Below are 21855 nucleotides of genomic sequence, written 5' to 3'. Positions count from 1 at the left end.
AGGGTGTTTGCCTTGTAAGTAGCTGACCCAGGATCAATCCCCAGCACCCCATATGGTCCCCAAAGCACCACCAGGAGTTATTCCTGAGTGCAGAACCAGAAGTATCCCCTGGGCATCTCTGGGTCTGACCCAAAAAGAAAAGAAAAAAAAAAAAGACAATAATGTGCCCTTTCCCACCCATCTCTAATAACCCATGCCCAGATGAGCACCTCTAGACACAGCAGAACCTCACCTCACATGAGTGCCCACACGCCACCTCAGCGGGCGGCAGGGGCTAGGCCACGCACACTCGCTCCTGCTCACATGCCCCTCCTGCTTGCACACGCTTCCTGTTGTACACACACTCTTTCTCCTTCCTCTTGCGCTGCCAGTCCCACTCACTCCTCTCCACACAGAAAGGAAAGGGTCTGGCCCAAGACTCTTCCATGGCACCAGCTCCCACGGAACCTGTCTGCATTGGAAGTGGCCTCCCTGCCCGAGCAGCAGCCCACATTCCTCTGCCGTCTCTTCCAAGACAGGCAGTTGATGCTTTGAGTCACTCCCGTTTCTTTGTGCTCGCCCCTTGTCTGGCACTCCCTGAACCGCTGGATCAGCCGGCACATCTGCGGCTGCCCGCAGCCCACCGCGATCAGCAGTTCAGGGAAGAGAAACATTTCCTGGCACCTCCTGCATGAAGGTGACCCAAGGAGAAATTAAGGTCTCAGCCGAGCCTCTGCGAATGCCCCCAACCCTCCCAGCACGGTTTCCCCTCCTCCTGCCTTCCTGAGAGTCTCCCCTCTCCCAAGCAGCCCTCCATGCTCCTGTCTTTTGTCTTTAGCCCCCTCCCAAGCCACCAGCACCCCCTACCTCCTGAAGCATTTCTGGGTTTACTTCAGCAGTTCCTGATGTTCCCAAGTGGGAAGCTCTCAGTGGGGTGGGCCATGCCCTCAGCCCCCCCACTGACCAGCCCAGGCCCTAGAAGGCACACACTGGGAGCTCAGAGTTGATCCAGGGTCACCAGCCTTGTCAGCCAGCCTGGGACCTGCCCCACAGTGACCACAGCTCTGAGAAGCTCTGTGGGAAGGTGTCCACACTGGAATGCAACTGAGCTGGCCATGAAGAGGCAAGACACAGGGGTGCAGGGATCTGTCTCACACACTGGAGTGTCTGCAGCAGACACTGGCTGCTGAGAGTCGGGCACCGGGGCCCCGTGTAGGGAGGGAGTCTACTCAGAGGCTCAGGGGCGCTGTCTCAGTGGCCCCTGCTCAGAGGGCTCAGAATGCTGAGAAACTCTAGGACAGCAGAGAAATGCTCCATATTCCCTGAAGGAGCCTGGGGCAGAGGGATGTCGACAGAGTGGGAACCCACAGCCGAGCTGGCCAAGGATGAGCTTCGTTCATCTACCTTTTTTTTAACTTACCAGTATTTGTCCCCTAGTTTTTAGAGACTTTCCTAACTGGGAAGTTCCTTCACTGTCACTGTCTCTGTCATCCCGTTGCTCATCGATTTGTTCGAGCGGGCACCAGTAACGTCTCTCATTCTGAGACTTATTGTTACTGTTTTTGGCATATCCAATACACCACGGGTAGCTTGCCAGGCTCTGCCGTGCAGGCACGATACTCTCAGTAGTTTGCCAGGCTCTCCGAGAGGGGTGGAGGAATCGAACACGGGTCAGCTGGGTGAAAGGCGAACGCCCAACCGCTGTGCTGTCACTCCAGCCCCGGGAAGGTCCTTATGTGGTATAATAGAGTATAGTAAAGGGTAGAGTAAAGGATGTAGTAAAGCACTCCAGGCTCACATCCTTTACTACATAATATGAGGCCCTGGGCCTGGAAATCAAGTCTCCAGGGCTCCCTGAGAATTATAGTCCTGTTTGGGGCCAGAGATATAGTACAATGGGTAGGGCACTTGTCTTGCACACGGCTGACCCGGTTTTAATCCCACACCCATATGTGTCCTCCAAGACCCACCAGGCGTGATCCCTGAGCCTAGTCAGAAGAAAGCTCCAAGCATTGTAAGCTGTGGTCAAAAAATTATACCCCTGTTTAAGAATATGATTGTGTTGAATACAGCCAGTATTGTCCATAGCCAGCCCAACCCAAGACTCTGGCACTCAAGGTTCTGTGCACAGCGCCTCCTATGGTCCAGAGGTGGGACTGCAGGCTAGTTAGGTTGCTTTGCAGGCAGAGCCCCACAGGGCTGAGCTCCCTCAGAGCAGACCTTGTGTCTTTCTGCGGCCAACAGAGCAACTGAGGACCTGGAACATTTCATGGAGCCTCAGCTCCCCACCGTAGAAATGGCATAGCGTTTCCTGGCCAGGCTACCTCTCACAGGGCGGTCGGAGGGTGCTGGCTTCCCCAGCAGAGCCCCCCAGGAGGCCTTTCTTCTAGGGGACAGCGGAGTCTTCGCCAACGCGGCAAGAGGCGGGTAAACGCCTTCCCCTCCTCCATGGCGCTGAAGCCACCCGCCACTTACAAATTCTCTTCACTTCTAAATAAAATGATTTGTTAATTTGAGTGAGTGATCACCACTCGTCGGTGCCTCTTTGCAAGCCCGAGAACAGCTTGTGGGCTCCCGGAGCCCGGTGCCACCGGCCTGGCGCAGACTTGGAGGGGCTGTTTTCGATTTAAATGTGAATTGAATGAGGAGAAAAATGTTTCTCTTGGCAATTCCATAGGAGCTCGCTCTTCTGACAGATGTTGGAGTTTATTATCCCATCGGGCCGGCGTTTTGTCGCGCAGAATTGCTAATTATTTCAGAGGCCCGGCCACAGCCTCAGAGGGAAGGAAGGTGGCAGCCAGGCTTGGGGCAGCGTCTGTCAACAGACGGGCAGTGGGACACTGGACCCAGCCTGCCACTTCCCACCTGCCCTACAGGCCTGGGGACATGTCCGTCTGGGGTCCTGCTTCTGGAAGTTCCTCTGGGGAGCAAAGGGGGCTGCCCTTGACACTCCCCTTGCTGTTAGGGTTTTTTTTGTTTGTCTTAGTTTGTTTATTTTGGGGGCCAACCTACTAATGCTCGGGGGTTACTCCTGGCTCTGCACTCAGAAATCACTACTGGTGGTGCTTGAGGGACCATGTGGGATGCCAGGGATCAAACCCCAGTCGGCCACATACAAGGCAAGCGCCCCACCCACTGTTCTCACTCCGGTCCCTCCTGTGCTGCTTTGACCCCGTGTTGAGGAGCTTGGAAGGACAGTGAGGCTTAATGGGTCCACGGGCGGTGCAGGGAAAAGGCACCTGTGTTTTTCTCACCGTTCAGAGGCAAGTCATGGACAAAGACCCCACCAAGCGGGCAGGCTGGTATCAGACATGTGGCTGCTGTCTTCATGACTATGGACTTCACCAGCATTTGGGGTTTGGCAGTGGGGGTTTGTAGGACATGAACCACCTGAGATGACTGCATCTCTGTGTGGAGGGTCTGGGGCTGAGCTGCTGGCCTTTGAAGGATTTCTCTTAAGTCTCCTTGGCCCCCTGTCTCTGTCCTGCGAGGTGAGGACAGCCCGGGAAGGCAGATGACAGAGGGACTAGAAACAGGAGACGGGGGACAGCCAGGGAGCCGCTCAGCCATGGGGTGGGGGTGGGGGGCTACCCAGGTTTCTATGCATTGTGGTGGGATTCGTGGCAGAAATGTAGCCCTGGCAGCCAGGTTAGGCCCCGCAGTCCATCCAGTCTAGGAAACAATCTGAACCTCACTGGGCAACTTAAAGCCAGGGAGCTGGCCAGGTACTCCTGCGGGACCCAGCAGGAGGCTATAATGCCCTCAGCACCACCTCCTGGCCCACACACCCCTGCATTCCCACAGCGGCATAATTCCATCTGCCTGCAATAACCCATCTCCCCTGAGACCCTCCCTTCCCTGCCTCCTGCACCCACAGACAAGAGCCCCAGGGTTCCAGTCCTGGTCAGTTCCAGATTCAGCACTTCCAACTCCGCATGTTGGGGTGCCTGCCCCTCCCCTCTCCTCAGCTGCCCCCACCTTTCTCCTTCAGCACTGGCTTCAGGCTTCCAAGGTTTCACACAAAGGCACGGCAGCTGGACAGCATTTTATAACCCTAATTACCTGGGCACTCCCTGGGGTCCCGCTCCCGTGTCCTGATGCAGGCAGAACCTGAGAGCCAGGAGCACAAAGCAGGAGGGTCCACCCTGATGTCAGGATAGGGAAGAGAGAGTCTGTTCGCAGAGGGCACGGGAAAGGCCATGGAAACCCACAGCCTCGTCTCTCCCCTCCCTAAGGGCCACCCTGGGGAGGGATGCCCAGCTGCGCCCCCCACCCCCACCTCGTCCTTCGGCATCTCTGATTGACCATATGTCCCTGGGAACCAGGCCTTCTCTCTCTGGATAAAGCTCCACTGTGACATCCTTCCATTAAATAGGGCATGTTCAGAGGAGAAAATTGCTACTATTTTCCCCTTTTACTTCACTGTCATCAAAAATTGATCCCATATTGCATCCTTATTTCAAAGAATGAGCTGAAAAAAATAAAATAAAAATTCCCTCTCCTTAGAGGAGCAGCTGCATCAAGCTTCCCCGTCTCCACCCACCTCGGCCCTCTCCCCCACCCTTTGCCAGCCTTGCCGGGCCTAATGGAGGCACAGGGTCGGGGGGGCAGAGGGTCTGAGCGCATGACCGCGGGCAGAGGGGATTTCGATCTGGTGAAATGTGGTAGAAAATGGGGTAATTGGGGGAGGTTAATTTGGATCTAAATGGAGCGATTCGTTATCTCAGTAAGAAGCATCTCGTTTTCCAGGGAGACGGCTGTGCCTGCCAGATGCTGGCCAAGCAGGCCCGGCGGGGCTGTGCTGGGAGCAGGGTGCCCTACTGACCTCGGTCAGTCTAGCCAGGGAGCAGGCTGGGGGGTGCAGGGAGGGGCGAGACAGCTGTTCAGGAAGGAGGAAAGGCAGTGGGGGGGCACTGGCTTGCCCCCCACCATGAAGCAACAGGGCTCTTGCCTGCCTAGTGCAGCTACACGGGGGTCAGCAGGGTAGGGAGTCCAGTTTAATTCGGTTAATTCCCCTAATTTGTTCAGTAAAACAGTAGCTTCTCACAAAAGCACATTTAGTGAAACAGACGAGTGATAATAAAGATCAGACCAAAGAGCTGTGGTCAGCAGCCTCAGGACCCACAACTGGTCTCATGGAGCACCCTGGTAAGCAAAGGAGAAAGGGAGATTCTAGCTTTCTAGTCCGCTTTCTAGTCGGGAGGGAGATGTTTGGACCAAGTCCCCACAGGACTCAACCTGGCTTCCATGGAGGGGTGGTAGGAGGCCTTCACAGTGGTGCCCCCAGACTCTCACGAAGGCTCTGGGAGCTGGCACCTGGGCTCTGGCACCACCCTGGCATGTTCCTCCTCCCCAAGCCCCAAAGCCCCATCTTTGAGGGGACCGCAGGCTGGGACCGACAGAGCACTGAATTCTTGCTCGCCCAGGTAGAGCCAGTGGAGGATAGAGAGCTGAAGGGGCTCGTAAGGGCTCCTGACTGCGCCAGCCAGTGTCATGTCCTTGGAGCAGCCATCATGTTATCCTGAGGCTCCTTCTGAAGAAGTGGCAGAAGTGCCAGCCGCACTCTCCATGGTTGGGTGGGTCATATGCAGGCCTTGAGTGATAACTATGACACAACGGTGCCCAGCGGGCATTGCTCTGGGCCTGTGCACAGGCTTCCTGTCCAAGGTAGTGACCAGCCTGGTGCTGCAGAGGGTGAGCTTGGAGATCAGCAGACTCTGTGAGAGGGTGGGGCTGCATCTGGTTCCATTTGTGTCTGGAACGCAGCACTGGCCACCAGCATGCTTACAGAGTGAAGAAAAAGGGTGCTGGGTCCCCTTTCCAGCTCTTTCATACTGCAGTATCAGTAGGGCAAAGATAACCCCAAACAAAGTCATCACTGGCTGGGAAGAAGATAAGGCCAAGGGCAAGTTGAGGGGACATTCAAGAGGGACCACTGGGTGTGACCAAGCTAGAAAGGTCTGTGTGGCCTGGCACAAGTGGACAGGAAGTGGGAGCTGTGGGCCACCCTCAGCCAGCCACAGCAGGAAGCCTCTAAGTTCCCCCCTTAGGAGGTAGCATTGGACCCCAAAGTAAGGGCCCACCCATGTGCGCTGATGCACCTGAGCCCGTGCTGGCATGCATGTATGCATCTTGGCTCACGTGTTCACACCACGTCTGTCTGGCTTGTTTGCATGTTTACATGTTTCTTATACTCCCATGGACACATGTACACTCATTTTCCTTCTCTTCTGCCAAGCCCTTCACCCCAGGATTCCAAAGCTGTCAAACACAAAGAGAGCCATCCATCTCCTTGCCGTCTCCCGACCAAAGCCAAACACGCCTCTGCTGCCTTCCTGTCTGGCAGATCTCCCCCATTGGAGGCCCAAAGGGGCCTGGGAGGGTAAACCCTCCTACCCCGAAGGTGCTATGGGTGTGTGGGCCAGGCAGGGCAGTGGACTGGAATGCAGGTGACCCAGAAGCCTGAAATCTTTGGTGCCCTGCAGTTGAGCCGGCACTGGGAAGCAAAGACCTTTCCTGCCTCAGACAGCACCTGGCCTGTGGGTTCAGGGAAGGAAACAGACCCAGGGGTATTGAGCATGTTCTATATCGAACTCCACTGCTCAGCCTTCCCGGGGTAATCTCACCTCTGCTTTGGTTTTCCCATAGTGAAAGAAATGTGGTGAGGATAACCTTGGGGCCTCCCCCAGTGAGTTCAGGAGCCTAGGGTCATCCTCTGGGAATGGACAGGCTGGCAGGCCTCATCAGTCCCTTCTCAAAGGCACTAGAGGTGGAGACTGAGGCTGAGCAACATGCAGATGCCCCTAGAGGGTCACTTGAGTCTACGCAGTGTTTACCACAGTGGGTGATACCATGCACAAGATCCTGGAACCGTGGAGGATAGCAGTCTCGGGCACAATTGCAGGGCAGGAGGCGGAGGGCTGCTTTCTGTTAGTTAAAGGAGGGAGAAGAGAACATAAAGTTCTTTAAAGAAGATAGATGTCCGGTGGGGTACTGAGTGATTTTTGTTGGTTTGGGTTTTTGCTTTGCTTTATTTTGTTTTGGAGTCATACCCAGTAGTGCTCAGGGCTTATTCCTGGCTTTGTGCTCAGCGTTCACTCCTGGTGGAGCTCTGCGGACCAAATGGATGGGGTGCTGGGGGATGGAACCTGGGTCAGCAGTGTGCAAGGCAAGTACCCTACCCGCTGTACTATCACTCCAGCCCCTGAATGATTATTTTTTAAGAGGGGGCCAGAGAGATGGTACAGGGATTAAGGTGCTTTCCTTGCATGCCGCTGACCCAGGTCCGATCTCCAGCTCTGCATAGCCCCCCAAGCACAGGGCCTGATGTAGCTTCTGGTACCACTGGGTGTGATCAACTGCAAATAGAAGTTCCCAAATGAAAACAAAGCCCCACAGCAGAACCCCAGTCCCAGCCTGACGCTATGAGGGTACCAGGTTGCAGCTGGCAACAGGTGAAAGAGGGCTCTTAGAGGCCGGAGCTTACCCAGTGACCTGAGGTGGAACATAACTCCCCACTTTGTTCAGGGACCTCCTGCCTCCACCAGCCTGGGCCCTAGGAAAGGATCAGGACTCCCAGAACTCAGGGTTGCCCAGGATGGCAGTAGTGTGAGGTCCTGCAGCAAAGGCTGAGGGCTGCGTCCAGGCCCACCTAGATCTCCCCTGTTCGCAAGAGCCCCCACTCCACTCAGCCCCACCAGGTCCCCATCCCATGCTCTGTGACCCTAGGCAGACCTAGTCCCATTCTTCCTCAGAGGGGTCTCTAGGTTATGGGGTTGAATCAGCCTGAAAGGGGACGGTCCCCTGCTGCCTTCCTCAGGCTGTGAGACACTGAGTAACCACCCAACCTCAGTTTTTGCATCTGCACATGGGACCTGTTTCGTAGGTGCTTCCCTGAGGATTGATGACCCCTCTGGGGCACAGTGGAATCGGCCCGTCAACAAGAGAGGCTGGAACAGTGATAGCTGATGTCCTGCAGACGTGTGTCCCCCTCAAACACTCAGGGACACTCCTTCCTCCCACCTCAGACACTTTAGGAACCCCCCTCACTCCCAGTCCTGATCACCCGGGTGGGCTTCTTACCTTCCCTGAAGCTGCCCCTTCTCTGGGCACGACCCCTCTTCAGGCAGTACTGGGCTCCCTGTGGCCAACACTTCTTTGTGCTCCTGTTTTCTCCTGGGTGGAAAGTGCCCTTTCCCCCATTGCCCAGGAAGGAACACCAGTGCCAGGACTGCCGGAAACCCCATCAAGACGCCTCTGGATCCCAGGAAGGTCTCTCACTCGAGGGGTCTCTCCCCAACAGCGTCTGCTATAGGGGCTGAGATCAGGGGCCTTGCCGGCATAGTGGACTGTCATCCCAGGAGGGCCTGAGAGGGGTCGGAGGGCACAGAGATGCCCCAAGAAGGCCAGTCATGTGCTCTGTGGCTGCTGCCCCACCCTCCCCAGCTGGTGCCATTGCTCTGTGGCCGTTGCTAGGCATCCAGAAGGCTCAGGTGGGCCCTACCTGCCTTAGCGCAGCCGCACAGCATGAGGTAGGCACAAGGCCCGGGCAAGAGCAAGGCCGCCCCCGCCTGCCCGCCCTCCTCTCACTTGGCAGCAGCGAGCAGAAGCCATTAGCGCCTGGCAGCCCGTGTCCCACGGCTCTGACAAACGCCTTGAATGTTGTCGCCAAGGCTCCAGCTGTCCCGCCGACCGCCTTTACTCCTCGTAATAACCAAGTGTCGAGGCTGATTGCAGCAGCGGGAGGGGGCCGATTCAGAGCAGCTTTTACCCTGGGCGTTGCCACCTGGCCGCCAGGCTGTGCAGACCCCGCCCCCCACCTCCAGGCCTTTGTCTGCCTCTCGCCTCTGGCCAGCTGAGCCCCCTTGCTCCGTGTCCCTGTTGGCACCCATGCTGCTGCCACCAAAGTCAGTGGGTAACCATGAGGTAGCATGGCCAGCATCGACAGTCCATGGAGTGACAGCCTAGGTGAAGATGGGGCTCCGTGCCCACTCTTTTGGGTGACTGGGTCGGTAGCGCCTCCTCCTTCTTGGATCTGCCTTCTCTCAGCCTTGCCGTCCTTGTCAGTGGAATGGGAATAAGGTCTGGGTGTCCTGCAGGGGGAGCATGTGTGAGGCAAAGTGCGAACCATGACAAGCTGGGAAGAGACGTGGCTGTCCATTGAGCAGAGCCTGGAATGGAGGGTGCTGGGGGAGCCAGACTGACCCTGAGGACCCCTCTCCCCGCTGTGAAGTCCCCCCACACACCCTGCAGCTTTGTAGGGCTCAGGCTCCCCTCCCCTGCCACCTGACCTCATCCCTCAGGTTTAGTCTATTTCCTCTTCCTGGGAGCCCCCCACCCCCACCCTTCTTGGTCTAACCACAGTTCTCTGCCACAGGTTTTATGGGTGTCCCCCTTGTCATTTGTCCCCATCCCCATTCCCAGCTCCCTGCAGTCAGCACTTGAAAAAATCCCACTTAATTTTTTGTTTGTTTGTTTGGGGGGTCACACCCAACAGTGTTCAGGGCTTACTCCTGGCTCTGTATTCAGGGATCACTCCTGGCAGACTCAGGGGACCATATAGGGTGCTGGAGATTGAACCCATGCAAGGCCATATGCAAGGCAAACACCTGACTCACTGTATTTTTCCAGCCCTAAGAAACCCCCTTTAGAGATGAAACAGTCAAGGTTCAGAGAAGGATGTCATTGTTATACACACAACTTCCTAGCTCTGTCCCACTGGGCCGGAAGTCAGCTAACCCCACTGTCCCCGGGACCCAGCCAGCCTAGCTTTGCAGGCTCCCTTCCTGAGACACCCAGAGATGAGCACCAGTTCCCAGGTCAGATTCAAGGAGGTAGATTTTTGAGGTCTCTGATTACCGCATCATTTGTTTGCAGGTTCCCCGGACTTTCAGTGATTCTAGGGATGGTGTTAGTGATTGATGATGGAAATGGAGGTGGTGATGGGGATGGGGTACCACTGGGTGGGGGTGGTGATGATAAGAACACCGACAGTGGGGCTGGAACAAAGCTGGCAGACACCCCAGGGTTGACGGGGATGAGGTTGGCAGTGATGACAGGGGTGACGAATGTGGTGATGGGAAATACTGGCAGTGGCAATGAGAATGTTGGTGGTTATAACGGTGCACTCTGATGTTGGGGGGAGGTAACAATGATGGGGACTTATGTTCTGGTGACGGTGGGGTGGCAGGCCTGGCAGGGCTCCCTGTAGAGTACGTCTCACAGGGCCGCCCACTGAGCAGCCCTGTCCCAAGGCAAGACACAATGGGGCCTGCTTGATGCTCTTTTTCTTTTAACCTCCAGTGAGCACAGCATTCTGGGTAATGAGATGCAAATTGACAGAAAAGACAATGAGGCAGCCGCGGCCGGTGGGGCAGCTTTTAGAGTCAGGCTGATTGCCTTCGTGCCAATTTGCATGGCATTAGCTGTGCATGTCTCCTCCAGCAGACTCATGCATTGCATCAGAGGTCACCTGGATGGTTGCCTCCCTCAGGGGTGGTGACCTATGGTCCAGACCTGGGCTCAGGCAGGGCCTCTCCACACTGACCTGACCAGAGCTTCAGGAAGTGGTTCCCAGGAGGTGGGGCTGGGTACAAGGCCAGAATCTGGGGGTTTGTAAGATTTGTGCTCGGCCAGGACCTGGGGTAGGTGGGGTGGAGGTCCTGTGTAGTGGGCCCAGAAGGGCTAGTCTGGCTACCACGGTACAATCAGAGCACGTGTTGTTAAGAGACTAAATAGCCCCTCCACAGAGAGAGCCTGGCCCTGGACTGATCATCCTGGCTCCCCCTCTAACTGACTGCTGCCTGGGGTTCCCTCTTGTCTCCTTCTCCAACACTGAAGATGAGATTCGTCGGGCCAGGCTGTTAATGGTTTCGCTCACAAGAGTCCAAGGCCAGCTCCATGTGAGCACCACACCTGCCATGCTCTGAGCAGACCTGTCCTGGCTGCGAAAGTCAGTGTTTGGGCCAGAGCAGGTGCACAGTGGGTAGGGCTTTTACCTTGCACACAGCTGACCCAGGTTTGATCTCTGGTATCCCAGATAGTCTCCCGTGCACTGCCAGGAGTAATACCTGAAGGTGGAATCAGGAGTAACCACCAGGTGTAGCCCAAAAAGCAAAATGTAATATATATTTTTTTTTAATTTTAAGAAACAGGAACTGGAGCGATAGTACAGCAGGCAGGGCTATACTTGCACATGGCCGACTGGGTTCAATCCCTGACATGGTCCCCTGAGAACCACTCTACACCTCCTAAGTGTAGAGTCAGGAGTAATCCCTGGGCATCGCTGGGTGTGGGGGTGTGGCCCAAAACCAAAGAAAAAGGGAGGGAGGGAAGGAAAGGAAGGAAGGAGGGAAGGTGGGAGAAGGGAAAGGAGAGAGCGAAGAAGGGAGGAAGGGATGGTGAGAGGGGGGAGGAAGGGAGGATGGAAGGAAGGAAAGGAAAAAGAAAGTGCTTAGGACCATCTGCACTGGCCAAGGGAAGCCTTTTCAGCCTGGGGTCTCACTTGATTTCCAAGTCCAGCCCTGGCCCTGTCCGTGGTGCTGACCATTCCTCTCACCCTCTCTTCTGCCTTTGCCAGCTCCTCTGTCCCGTGAAGCCCTGTCACCCAACAGAGGCCACCCATACTCTTCCCCGGGACAGATACAGTGTGATAAGGGCTTCTTCCCTTCTGCCCCAGGCCTGGCCCATGCGCTGTCCCTCAGCCACATCCCTGCGCCCCTCTAGCCCCGCCTTCCTCCTCCCTGTCCCACTCCCTCTCCCCCACCCCCCGAAGTTAGGCCTAATCAGAGCTAATCAGAAAATTATGAGCTGCCTGATTACTGATTAGATTCCTAATGTTAATAGAGTCGAGAAGGGCCTGCTCAGGCTGTGTTTTAGGAAAAAGTATAAAAATAACATCATGGGAAGAGAGTATGGTGCTGGGCGGGGCTTTGGTGCTGCTGTCCTCATGGGCAGGACTCAGGCTGACGGGGTGCTCAGGCCAGCTTTCTGGGGGACACATTTCATAGCATAGCATATTTAATGATACCCCTAGGTTCTGCCAATGAATTTGCTGCCCCAGGTGGCTCTTCCTATGAAGGCCTTAATCAGCTCTATCAGGACAGTGCAACAGAATCACAACAGGAGGAGGGAGATAAGGAAGAAGTCACTGAAGGCACAGGGTGTGGAGCAGGTGTGTCTACACTGACAGCACAAAGCGTGGGAGGAGGGCACTGTCTACACTGACAGTGCAGGGTCCTGTCTACACTGACAGTGCAGGGTGTGGAATCATGGCTGTGTCTGTACTGACAGTGTTGGGTGTGGGACTAGGTCTGTCTACACCAATGGTATAAGGTGGGTTGTGGGAGCCAGGCCATGTCTGCACTGATAGTGTGGGCTGTGGAGCAAGGTTTGTCTACACTGATGGTATGGGGTGGGTATGGAAACAGGATCCTGTTGACACTGACAGTGTGGGTTATGGGCAAGGGGCCCAACTCTTGACTGACCTGACTAATGAGGGCCCATTCCACCATCCCTATCCTCTCCCTCCAACAACCAGGACTGCTGCTTCCAGGCCATTCCATCACCGCATGGCAGTGGCAGGTGGGGATGCTAGTGATGTACTTCACCCGGTTCAGGAGGGAGTCAGGTCCTGGTGAGAGGCAGTACCAGTCAAACTCCTGAAGCACCCTCAGGCCCTCTGCCTGGGGAGCATGGAGTCCCGGGTATAGAATCTGCTTTGTCCCGCCCACTTCACTCTGTCCCGTCTCACAGACTCGTGGCCTGTCACCAGCGGTCCAACCCGGTGCCTATTGCTGCTTCTGTCCCCCAGGAAGCCTGGGACTAGCAAGACCCTCAGGGCCCTCCTGAGCCACCTGCTCATTGACCAAAGTAGCATGGGAACTTCTGGGTGAATAGCCCAGCCCCAGGACCACCAGCTCCAGGAGCAAACCCCTGCACTAGGGGTCGAAGTGAGACTCCAAAGTGCTGAGGTTGCCCAAGGTGCTAACCTCATGGGCAGGTTAGATTGCCAGGCAGAGGAGGTCAAGGAGGAGAGCAGGAGGCAAGGAAGGTAGCAGGGCAGAGTTGGCATGGTGGGCAGAAAGTAGGGTAAGCAGAGGCAGGCCACACAGGGCCCTGTAGGCATGGTGGGGGCATCTAGGCAGTGTTGGTTGGGGGCACAGGAGCCCCAGGGAAGACCTGAAGGTCTGGAGGTGTGAGGCGGCTGAGCTTGGGTTGGGGGTGCTCCGGAAAGGTCAGGTCGAGAGGGGTGAAGGATGGCACAGGAAAAGGGAGCTTTGGAGGGGAGCAGCTTCCAAGAGGTGACCTTGGGGAACTGATGGCCCAGTGTGGGGCGGGTTATTGAGTAAAACACTGCCAGAGCAGAGCCAAAGCCAGGCCAAGGTGTTGGGTATTGTGTACAAAGGCAGTGCCCAAGAGAAGGACAGCCCATGGCATGAGCTGAGAGGGAGCCAGATCAGACCAAGGCCAGAGAGGCTGAAACCGGAAGCAATAGTCAGGAGGGCCTTGGCGAAAGGGCCTTGGCGAGAGCAGAGGCAACCCAGAACCGGGAGTTTCTCTCCAGTGAGTCCACACCTTGCTCTCAGCCCACATCCCTGTGCCCAGGCCCCATGAGGATGAGGGTAGAGGTAGGAAACAGGAGGTTTGAAGCAGTGCGTGCTGGCTCAGTGCCCGGCCACAGGACCAAAGGGCTGTGCATCTTCACATATAAGCACCCCCGACACACGTGAGTCTCTGGAACTGGCCTGAGATGGCAGCACCATGTTTCCTGACCCCCCTTAGACAAATGTGGGGGCCCGCTCCTCTAACCACTGAGAAATCTGCATGGTTTTTCTAAAGGGTAAATGACACCAGGTCAGAATTCAGAGAGATGAGGTCTTCCACTTGGTTCCCAGAGTCTAGCCACTGAAAGGCCGCACAGGTTTGATGCTGGAGCCAAGCAGTGCCAACAAGGCTGCACTCCCAGGATGTGCTGGGCAGCTGCCTGGACGCCCCAAGGCTCCTCCTCCAGCTCAAGCTGCCTCAAGGTTAGGCACCAGGGCTGCCTCCTGATGGATTGTTTGGGTGGGGGGGGGTGCTCTGGGAAGGATCACACCCAGCAGTGCTCAGGGCTCAGGAGCTATTCCTAGCTCTCTGCTCAGGAGAGACCCCTGGCAGTGCTAAGGGGACCAGATACAGTGCTGGGGATTCCCCCTAGGGTCACACACAGGCAAGGCAAGCTCCGTAATGCCTGTACTGTCTCTCTGGCCCTGGACTTTGTTCTTACCAGGGCGCCTCTCACAGGCGCTCACTGAGGAGCAGCTGCAGTGACCAGGCCAACTACCCCACCACCTCAGCCTCTGAGGGGCCACACTCACCTCATGAAAGCAGCCCTGCCCAGAGGGGAAATCTCCGGGGGTGCATTCCATCTACGGGTTCTGGAAGCTGCCCTGAAATATCTGAGGTGGCCACAGTGCCCCTCTCCTTGCCCCTTGCCCTCCACTCTGGGCACATGTGGCTCCATCCAGGGCAGGACCCTCCTTATGTGAGAGTGGAAGCCAGGGAGATGGGGCAGCTGCATCCTTAACAAGGCCTGCTTTGGGGCAAATAAGGCATTTGCCATGCACGGGAACAACCCGGGTTCAATCCCCGGTGTCCTGTGTGTTCCCTCAAGCACCACTAGGAGTGATCCCTGAGTGCAGAACCATGAGTAAACCCTGAGCATTGCCAGGTGTGGTGGGGAAAAAAAAAATCAAGGATCGCTTCACTTCCGAGCATGCATCCCTCCTGCAGACAGGAGCTCCACTTGGTGTGACAGCCTGCAGTGGGAGATGGTCTTTCAAAAGGTGTTCCATGACCAGAGCCCAGAATGTTCTAGGCTGTTCCTGTCTCTGAGACTGAAGTCTCTGGGACTTCATCTTCATCACCCGTCACCCCTCACCTCTTCATATTTTTCCTGGGAAGTTAAAACATAGGTCGGACTGGGGGAGGGCCAGGAATCGATACCCCAGCCCTGATGGCTGCAAGGAGGGAATGAGCCTGAGCCCCAGGGCTGGAGAGGCAGGTGCTTCCCCCGCAGCGGGGACCTCCACCACGAATGAGTTTTTCCCTGTTACATGCATTCTGACCTTTTTGAACAAAAAAATCCATTTTACTAATTTTTTTTTATCAGCTCACCGAGGACGCCGTGCAGCCGGTGAGGGAAAGGTCAGGGAGCCTGTCGTGCCCACAGTGGCAGCGCGGCCCCCTCACGTGACAGCCCTTGGCGGCAGCCCACGCAGCATTGGGGGTGTTTGTTTGTTTGGTTCCAGTGATGGTTTTTTCTTTTTAATCTGGAAGCACAGTTAATATCAAAAGGGTGGGTCAGCGAAAGACAGTCACTGTGCAGGGGTGGGGGGGAGGGGAGAGAAGTTATTAAAGCCAAAGGAACTGGCAGCCGGCAGCAGGTCTCGGAGACCCAGCCAGAGCCATGGTGGTGATCCAAGACAGCTCTGGTCGGTGTGGGGAGTCTATACAGAGAGGTGCTAACCTATACCCCTGAAATTTTAAGGTCTTAAATATAGGAGGGCTTAGCATAAGTGGTAGAGCACACGACTTGCATTGTATGAGGCTCTGAATGCAATCCCGGGCACCACATGCCCCGCTGGACCTGGTTCTTAAGCCCCTGAGCCTCAGTCCATCAGGCCCACAAGTATCGGGCCAAGTGCCCATCAGGAGGGGCCTCAGGCCCCCTCAAGCACCACTGGCATGACCTATAAATACGTATAAATAAAAATGTATTATTAGGTATAGGTTGTACTTGCCTTTCATATGACTGACCCCAGTATGATCCCTGGCACCATATGTGGTCACCCCTGAACACAGAGCCAGAAATAGACCCTGAGCAATGCCAGGTGTGGCCCAAACACCCCACAATTATAAACCAACATTATATCAGTATAAAGGGGAAGAGATCAGATGGATCATAGCAGGAGCCTAGGATGTGCAGCATGATACAGGATGGGGTGCAAGAAGGAGCCTCAAAAGAGGGGAGGAAGAGCTGGAGCAATACTACAGCAGGGAGGGCATTTGCCTTGCACATGGCCAACCCGGGTTCAATGCCTGGCACCCCTTGTGGTCCCCCAAGCACAACCTGAAGTAATTCCACAGTGCAGAGCCAAGACTAAGTCCTGTGCACTACTGGATTGGCCCAAAAACTAAAAAGAGAGAGGGGGGGTCCTGGGGAGACCCAAAGGGCAAGGCCAAGTGCAGGTGCCCAGGAGACCTGGTAATGGGCAGGTGCACAGTGTGCCTGGCAGGAAGGCAGGACCCCAGGCAGTCCGCCACCGTGTCCTGTGCAAGCCACATGTCCTGCTCAGCCTCTCTGTCTGGCCCCTGTGGTCCTGCCCATCAGGGGAGCAGAGCTACCTGCCAAAGTAAGAGAGCTGGGGCCGCCTGGCGATGTGGCTCCTCCCCGGCCAATCTTGTGCAGGATCGGAGCCAAACTGGGAATCTTGTGGTCCCTGATGCCGTGGCATCTGCCTGGAGCAGGTAGGGGATAAACAGACACAAGCGCCCTCAGGTGGAGGTGGTAGGAAGGAGGCCCTGCAAGATCAGCCCTCACCCCCACCTGCATGCCTTGCTCTATTGTCAGCCCTGGGGCCTCCAGCTAAACTTGCTAAACTGCATCTTGCTTCATTATTATGCAGATATTTTAATTATGCAGATATGTTTTTAGACAGTTTTAAATATGTATATTATTTACTCATTAGACCATAACAGCTCTGGAAATTGGAAATCTGTATTTAGTATCTATCAGTGCACAATACAGAGCTAATACAGGACCCGCGGGGTGGGTGAGAGGCGGGTGCAGGAGGAAGTGATAGCATCAGTGATGGGGCGGGGCTAGACAGAGGTTTTGGCACGCTCGTGCTAGTCCCTGCTAGGGTCTAGGCCCAGTGACACCAGCGTTGGGGAGTGGGCTCCGAGCATCATTCGTGAAGACTTGAGTGATGGCTCCCCTCTCCTGGAAAAGAGCCTGAGCCAGGGGCTGGAGCGATAGCACAGCGGGTAGGGCGTTTGCCTTGCACGCGGCCGACCCGGGTTCAATTCCCAGCATCCCATATGGTCCCCTGAGCACCGCCAGGGGTAATTCCTGAGTGCAGAGCCAGGAGTAACCCCTGTGCATCGCCAGGTGTGACCCAAAAAGAAAAAAAAAAAAGAGCCTGAGCCAAACCAAATGGACCCATGCTTTCACAGCCCAAGAGCCTGGGCAGACCTGGATTGTTTTGAGGTTTTATTGTTTTTCACAGGCTGGGTGCTCAGTGGTGCCCCCTGGGGGCAGTGTGTGTTACACCTGGATTTGTTGCCTCCTCCACCGCTTCCTTCCTCATCAGGGGCCTGGAACAGTGGCACGAATGCCCTGAGCCCTAGTCCTTGCATCTGTGATTTAGGGAAATGAAAGTTCCCACCTGTCAGTACTGCTGTGAGAAGGCAGGAAGGGCTCTGTGTTGGATGGGAGGTACCCAGGCAGGTGCCAGCCGTGTCTGGTGTCTCTCCATCCTTGGTACCTTCCTTGCAGCCCCCGGGGAGTGTTCTCAGGGCTGGGACTCACCGCTTCTGGCTTCCACCATCAAGCCCCCACCACAGCTGCAGATCTCAGTATCCCCAGCCCAGATCTCAATATCCGGCACCCCACAGGTTCAGCGCCTTTCATCCTAAGCCTCTCCTGTCTTCTTGGAAGAGGGAGTAGCTTCCACTAATTAAGTCCCAAACAGCCATACAGCCCTTCCCTCTGGACAGCACCAAGAAAATCCTGATTGATGGGCCGTTGCTGTCTAGGCCTGACCAACCTCGGCTGGTAGGGAGGAGCGGTCAGGTGGAAGGGGGCAGAAGTCGGGGTGGGGGGGGCGGCAAAGGAAAGTGAGGGCACCCTGCATGGGTAAGCGTGGCCTCAAAGAGGATGGAGAAATCAAGGATTCCAGCCCCCGCGCTAGCCCTACCCCTCCGGGCAGGCAGAGGCCCTCCCTCCTGGATCCGGCCTCTGAGGGGCCCCCACTGTGGCCCCAGGTCCCTCATTTCAGGTTCATCGGCTGCCTCTCAGCTCCACAGCAATTTAACTTAGTGAAATTTGAAGGAGTCTGTGGGGGGCTGCTCCCCGGGGGAGCTTTGTCCCTCGCCCAGCACACTACCAGCCCTCCTCTTTCTTGCCTTTTCCTCTAAGAACAGTTCACAGAGCTGAGGGAAATTGATTGTTAAGTGAAACTCCTGATAATTGCATCTGAAATGCCCGCTGTTCTCGTGATGGACCTGGCCGTGAGCAGCCCGGCTCAGCCATTCCACCACGGTTCCACTGCCTGGCCAAGACGGGCAAGCCACCCTCCCCGCCCAGGCAGCCCAAGCCCCAGGGAGATGAGAAGAGACTCAGAGGGATTCGGGGTTTGCACACCTGGGGTCACACCACGCTTCTCCCAGGTCACAGACACTGACCTAGATTGAGCAGATGTTCCTTTATGCACTTACTGTGTGCCTGGCCAGGCTGTCAGCCCAGCAGTTAGCAGAGAAGGCCACGCCCAGCACAGAGCTCAAGAGAGAGAAAAGGCATGGTTGAGGGTTCCCTGGGTACTGTGATGAGAAAGATGGGGGCTGGCAGGAGTCAGGGAGTGAAAGAGAGGAAAGTGGTTTAAGTGAAGATGTCCTGCATGGTGGGGGCGTCAGGGAGTGGTAAACCAGGCCAGAGGTGAGTGGCGAGAATCCGGGGGAGTAGGGGACATGGGGGGCCAGAATGAGAAAGGTCTTCAGAGCAGAACCAGACTGGAGGGCGGGGAGCCAGGGTTTTGGGAACAGGCATTTGGGGTCAGGGACAGGAAGGAAGCGCATTTGCCTCCAGCCAGGGGTGTTCTTCCTTCATTTCTGGGCCTCAGTTTCCTCCTCCGCCCAGACCTTCAGGGACCCCCCCACGGGAGAGGCAGGAGCAGTGAGAAACCCCAGGGCACAGGCCACTATGGGCAGGCTTGGAGCAGTGGGGCTGCGTGAGATCCTCCCCACCCCTGAGGGGGCCAGTCATTCTCCAATTAAAGGCAGGAAGTTGAGGCCCAGGGTGGTGTCATGGGGGGAGGTGGGGGGTGCATGTGCTCAAGGAAGTCAGGACTGAATCTAGGCCAGACTCATCACTTAAGCCTTCATAGGGGGTTCCCAATCCCTCACCTCTCATCCCATCCCCCGCCCCCCCGCCCCCATCCCCAGCCTGCCTTGGCCTGCGCACTCCAGCCCTATCCAGCTGCTGCTGCCCTTCCCCCCGCACCGCCAGGCTGCGCGTTTAGCAGTTCCCACACGTCCAGCGCCCAGGGATGGACTGATTGATCTGTAACACTGAAAAAATAATAATGGCTTGATCGTTACTGAGGATTAAAAGTAATCCTTTCGCTGTGGCTATTGCAACTCCGTTATTCACGAGTCAGCGGGCTGACCCGGGCCTTGGAACCCTCAGGGGCCCCTATGAGTTCAAGGAGCCGGGAAGGGGGGTGATGCCTGGGAGCTGGTGGGGCCAGCAGCCCCCATGTTTGCGGGGCCTGGGAATCCCAGGGTCAGAAGCTCTTCTGAAAGCAGAAAGTTGCCGGCACTCCCAGGCCAGGGCAAAGGTGGGGCAGGAGAGTTCCTCAAGGCCCTGGCCCAGTTAGAAGGGCAGCCTTATGAGGCCAGTTTTAACATGGCAAGGGAACACCCTTGGGGGGGTGCAGTGATTGCCCAGGGCTCACCCCTCAAAGTACGTCAACACTGTGACAGGAAATGTCACTGAGGGCGTGGCTGCAGGCACGTCCCCAGGTCTGAGGTCAGGGTGCAGTGTCCATGCTGAGAGTCCCAAGGTACAAGTAGAGGGACAGAGCAAGGCACAGGTAGACCTGGGGGCTCAGGAAAGCTTCACTCTTTATGTGCAGAGCAACTGGTGAGTTTGAGGGCATGGAATTTGGTCCACGTTTTGAAGGCCCAAGTACCATGTGTAGGACAGATAGATGGTGAAAGACAACAATGAAGCGAGAGAGAGCGGCTGACAGGGTGGAACAGGAGGTGGTCTGCATGGATCGGGCTGGAACTGTGGGCACAGGTTTCAGGGGCTAGGATCCATGCCAGTATAATGAGCCCAAGTGGGCCTGAGGGTCACCCCAGGAAGGTAGCTAGGAGCTCTGAAGGGGCCAGAATTGGAAAAAAGATGTCGGAGGCAACCAGGAATAGCGGGCCCTGAGGTCAGAGGCTGAGGGCAAGTAGACCCAGAAGAGAACCAGGCGGAATTGGGCAGAGAATGGAACCAGTAAAGCAGGTGCAGGGGGCAGAGCAATAGTACAGTGGGTGAGGTGCTTGCTTGCCAACCCTGTTTGATCTCTTATGGCATATGCTCCCTGAGCCCCACCAGGAGCGACCCTGAGCACAGAGCCAGGAGTAATCCCTGAGTACAGCTGGGTATGGCCCAACTCCCCCCATGCCATGCACAAATGATAATAAAAGGGGCTGGGACAAAGCCATAGTACAGAGGGTAGGGAGCTTGCCTTGCACACGGCCAAACCAGGTTCGATCTTCAGCATCCCATATGGTACCCCAACCCCTCCAGGAGTGATCCCTGAGTGCAGAGCTAGGAGTAAGCCCTGAGCACAGCTGGGTGTGGTCCCAAAATAAAAATAATAATAATACAATAAAAGGCTTAGGGATGGACATGGGACTCAGCTGGACAGTATGGGATGTCCTGAGTTCGATCTCTACAAAGCAAATAATAACAAGATGAAAATAATAAAAGAATAATAAAAGACTTAGGGGCTTTCATTGGCCTTCCTCATGGCTCTCTTCCTTGTGCTCTCTCCCTCAGAACTTGGCTGATGCTGCAGAGAATTTCCAGAAATCCCACCGCTGGCAGGACAACATCAAAGTAAGAACCACAGGACCCGCCCCGGTCCCTTGCTAGTGGGAAGTGGGTAGGGGGTGGGGTACTGCCCTGACCCACTGAGGGGGACCAAGGCCTCTCTGGAATGGAGCTGGGAACCCAACACTCAGTAATCCTTTCAGGCTCCCCTACCTGCTGGGACAGGGGGAACCTCTTGTTCTGCCCTAGAGGAGCCGCAGTGTTCCCCGACTGGGGTGGATAGGCTGCTTTAAAGAATATTCCCCAAAGCTGGCGTCCCCTTGGCAGTGAAGAAGTCCTGGAGTAAAGTTCAGCATGCCGACCTGGATGGGGCACTGGAGAGGGCCCCCCGCTCCCCTGCAGCCAGAATCAGGTTCATTAGCATGTTCCTGCAGGTCTGAGTTGAGCTTTTCCCCTCCCCGGGGGCTGCAGGCTCCTGGCAGGAGGGCAGAGAGGCTAAGATGCCAAGGTAAGAAGCCTCTTCTCTGTCTGAGACCGGAGAAAATAGTCCAGCAGGTAGGGTGCTTGCCTTGCACTTGGCCAACCCAGGTTCAATCCCTGGAACCCCATATGGTCCCCTGAGCCTGCCAGGAGTGAGCACTGCTGGGTGTGGGGGGAAAAAAGAAGAAAAAAGAAGCCTCTTGTCTGGTTTGATGAGGAAGCAGATTCTCTAGGGCCATGGAGGTAGCTCAGGGCCTGAGCACACACTGCATGGGCTGGATCGCCGCCACCACATGGCCCCCCAGGACAACCCCTCAAGCATGGTGCCTGAAGTAGCCCCAACACTGCTAGGCATGTCCCAAAATAATGATGTTTAAAAGCTGCTAACTTTCAAGTCAGAGACTTTGACGGGAGCAGAGTCCGGGGCCTGTGAGAGGGAGAGATGTACCATGCAGCGCCGTGCCCTTCCTTGCCCACACTTGGCGGGCCCCTCCTGAGCTGCAGGCATGTGCGTCCCCACGAGGACGTGGTTAAGGGGAAGAATAGGCCTGAGTGGAGCCCAGCATTCAGCTCTCCCCTCCCTACCC

At 56.1% G+C, this 21855-nt stretch overlaps 1 protein-coding gene across 3 annotated transcripts in view; it reads left to right on the top strand.

The window, feature by feature from the left end:
* Positions 1 to 21855, top strand: part of CACNA2D2 (calcium voltage-gated channel auxiliary subunit alpha2delta 2) — a 136473-nt gene that overhangs the window by 82967 nt on the left and 31651 nt on the right. For all 3 annotated transcript variants that reach the window (XM_055136517.1, XM_055136518.1, XM_055136519.1), the window contains exon 4: positions 20795 to 20854. In XM_055136517.1, coding sequence (XP_054992492.1) covers positions 20795 to 20854 — 60 coding nt within the window. The remainder of the gene's footprint in view (positions 1 to 20794; positions 20855 to 21855) is intronic.

This window comes from Sorex araneus, chromosome 4 (assembly GCF_027595985.1).
Source record: "Sorex araneus isolate mSorAra2 chromosome 4, mSorAra2.pri, whole genome shotgun sequence".
NCBI lineage: Eukaryota > Metazoa > Chordata > Mammalia > Eulipotyphla > Soricidae > Sorex > Sorex araneus.
This window is presented reverse-complemented; position numbering and strand designations above follow the sequence as displayed.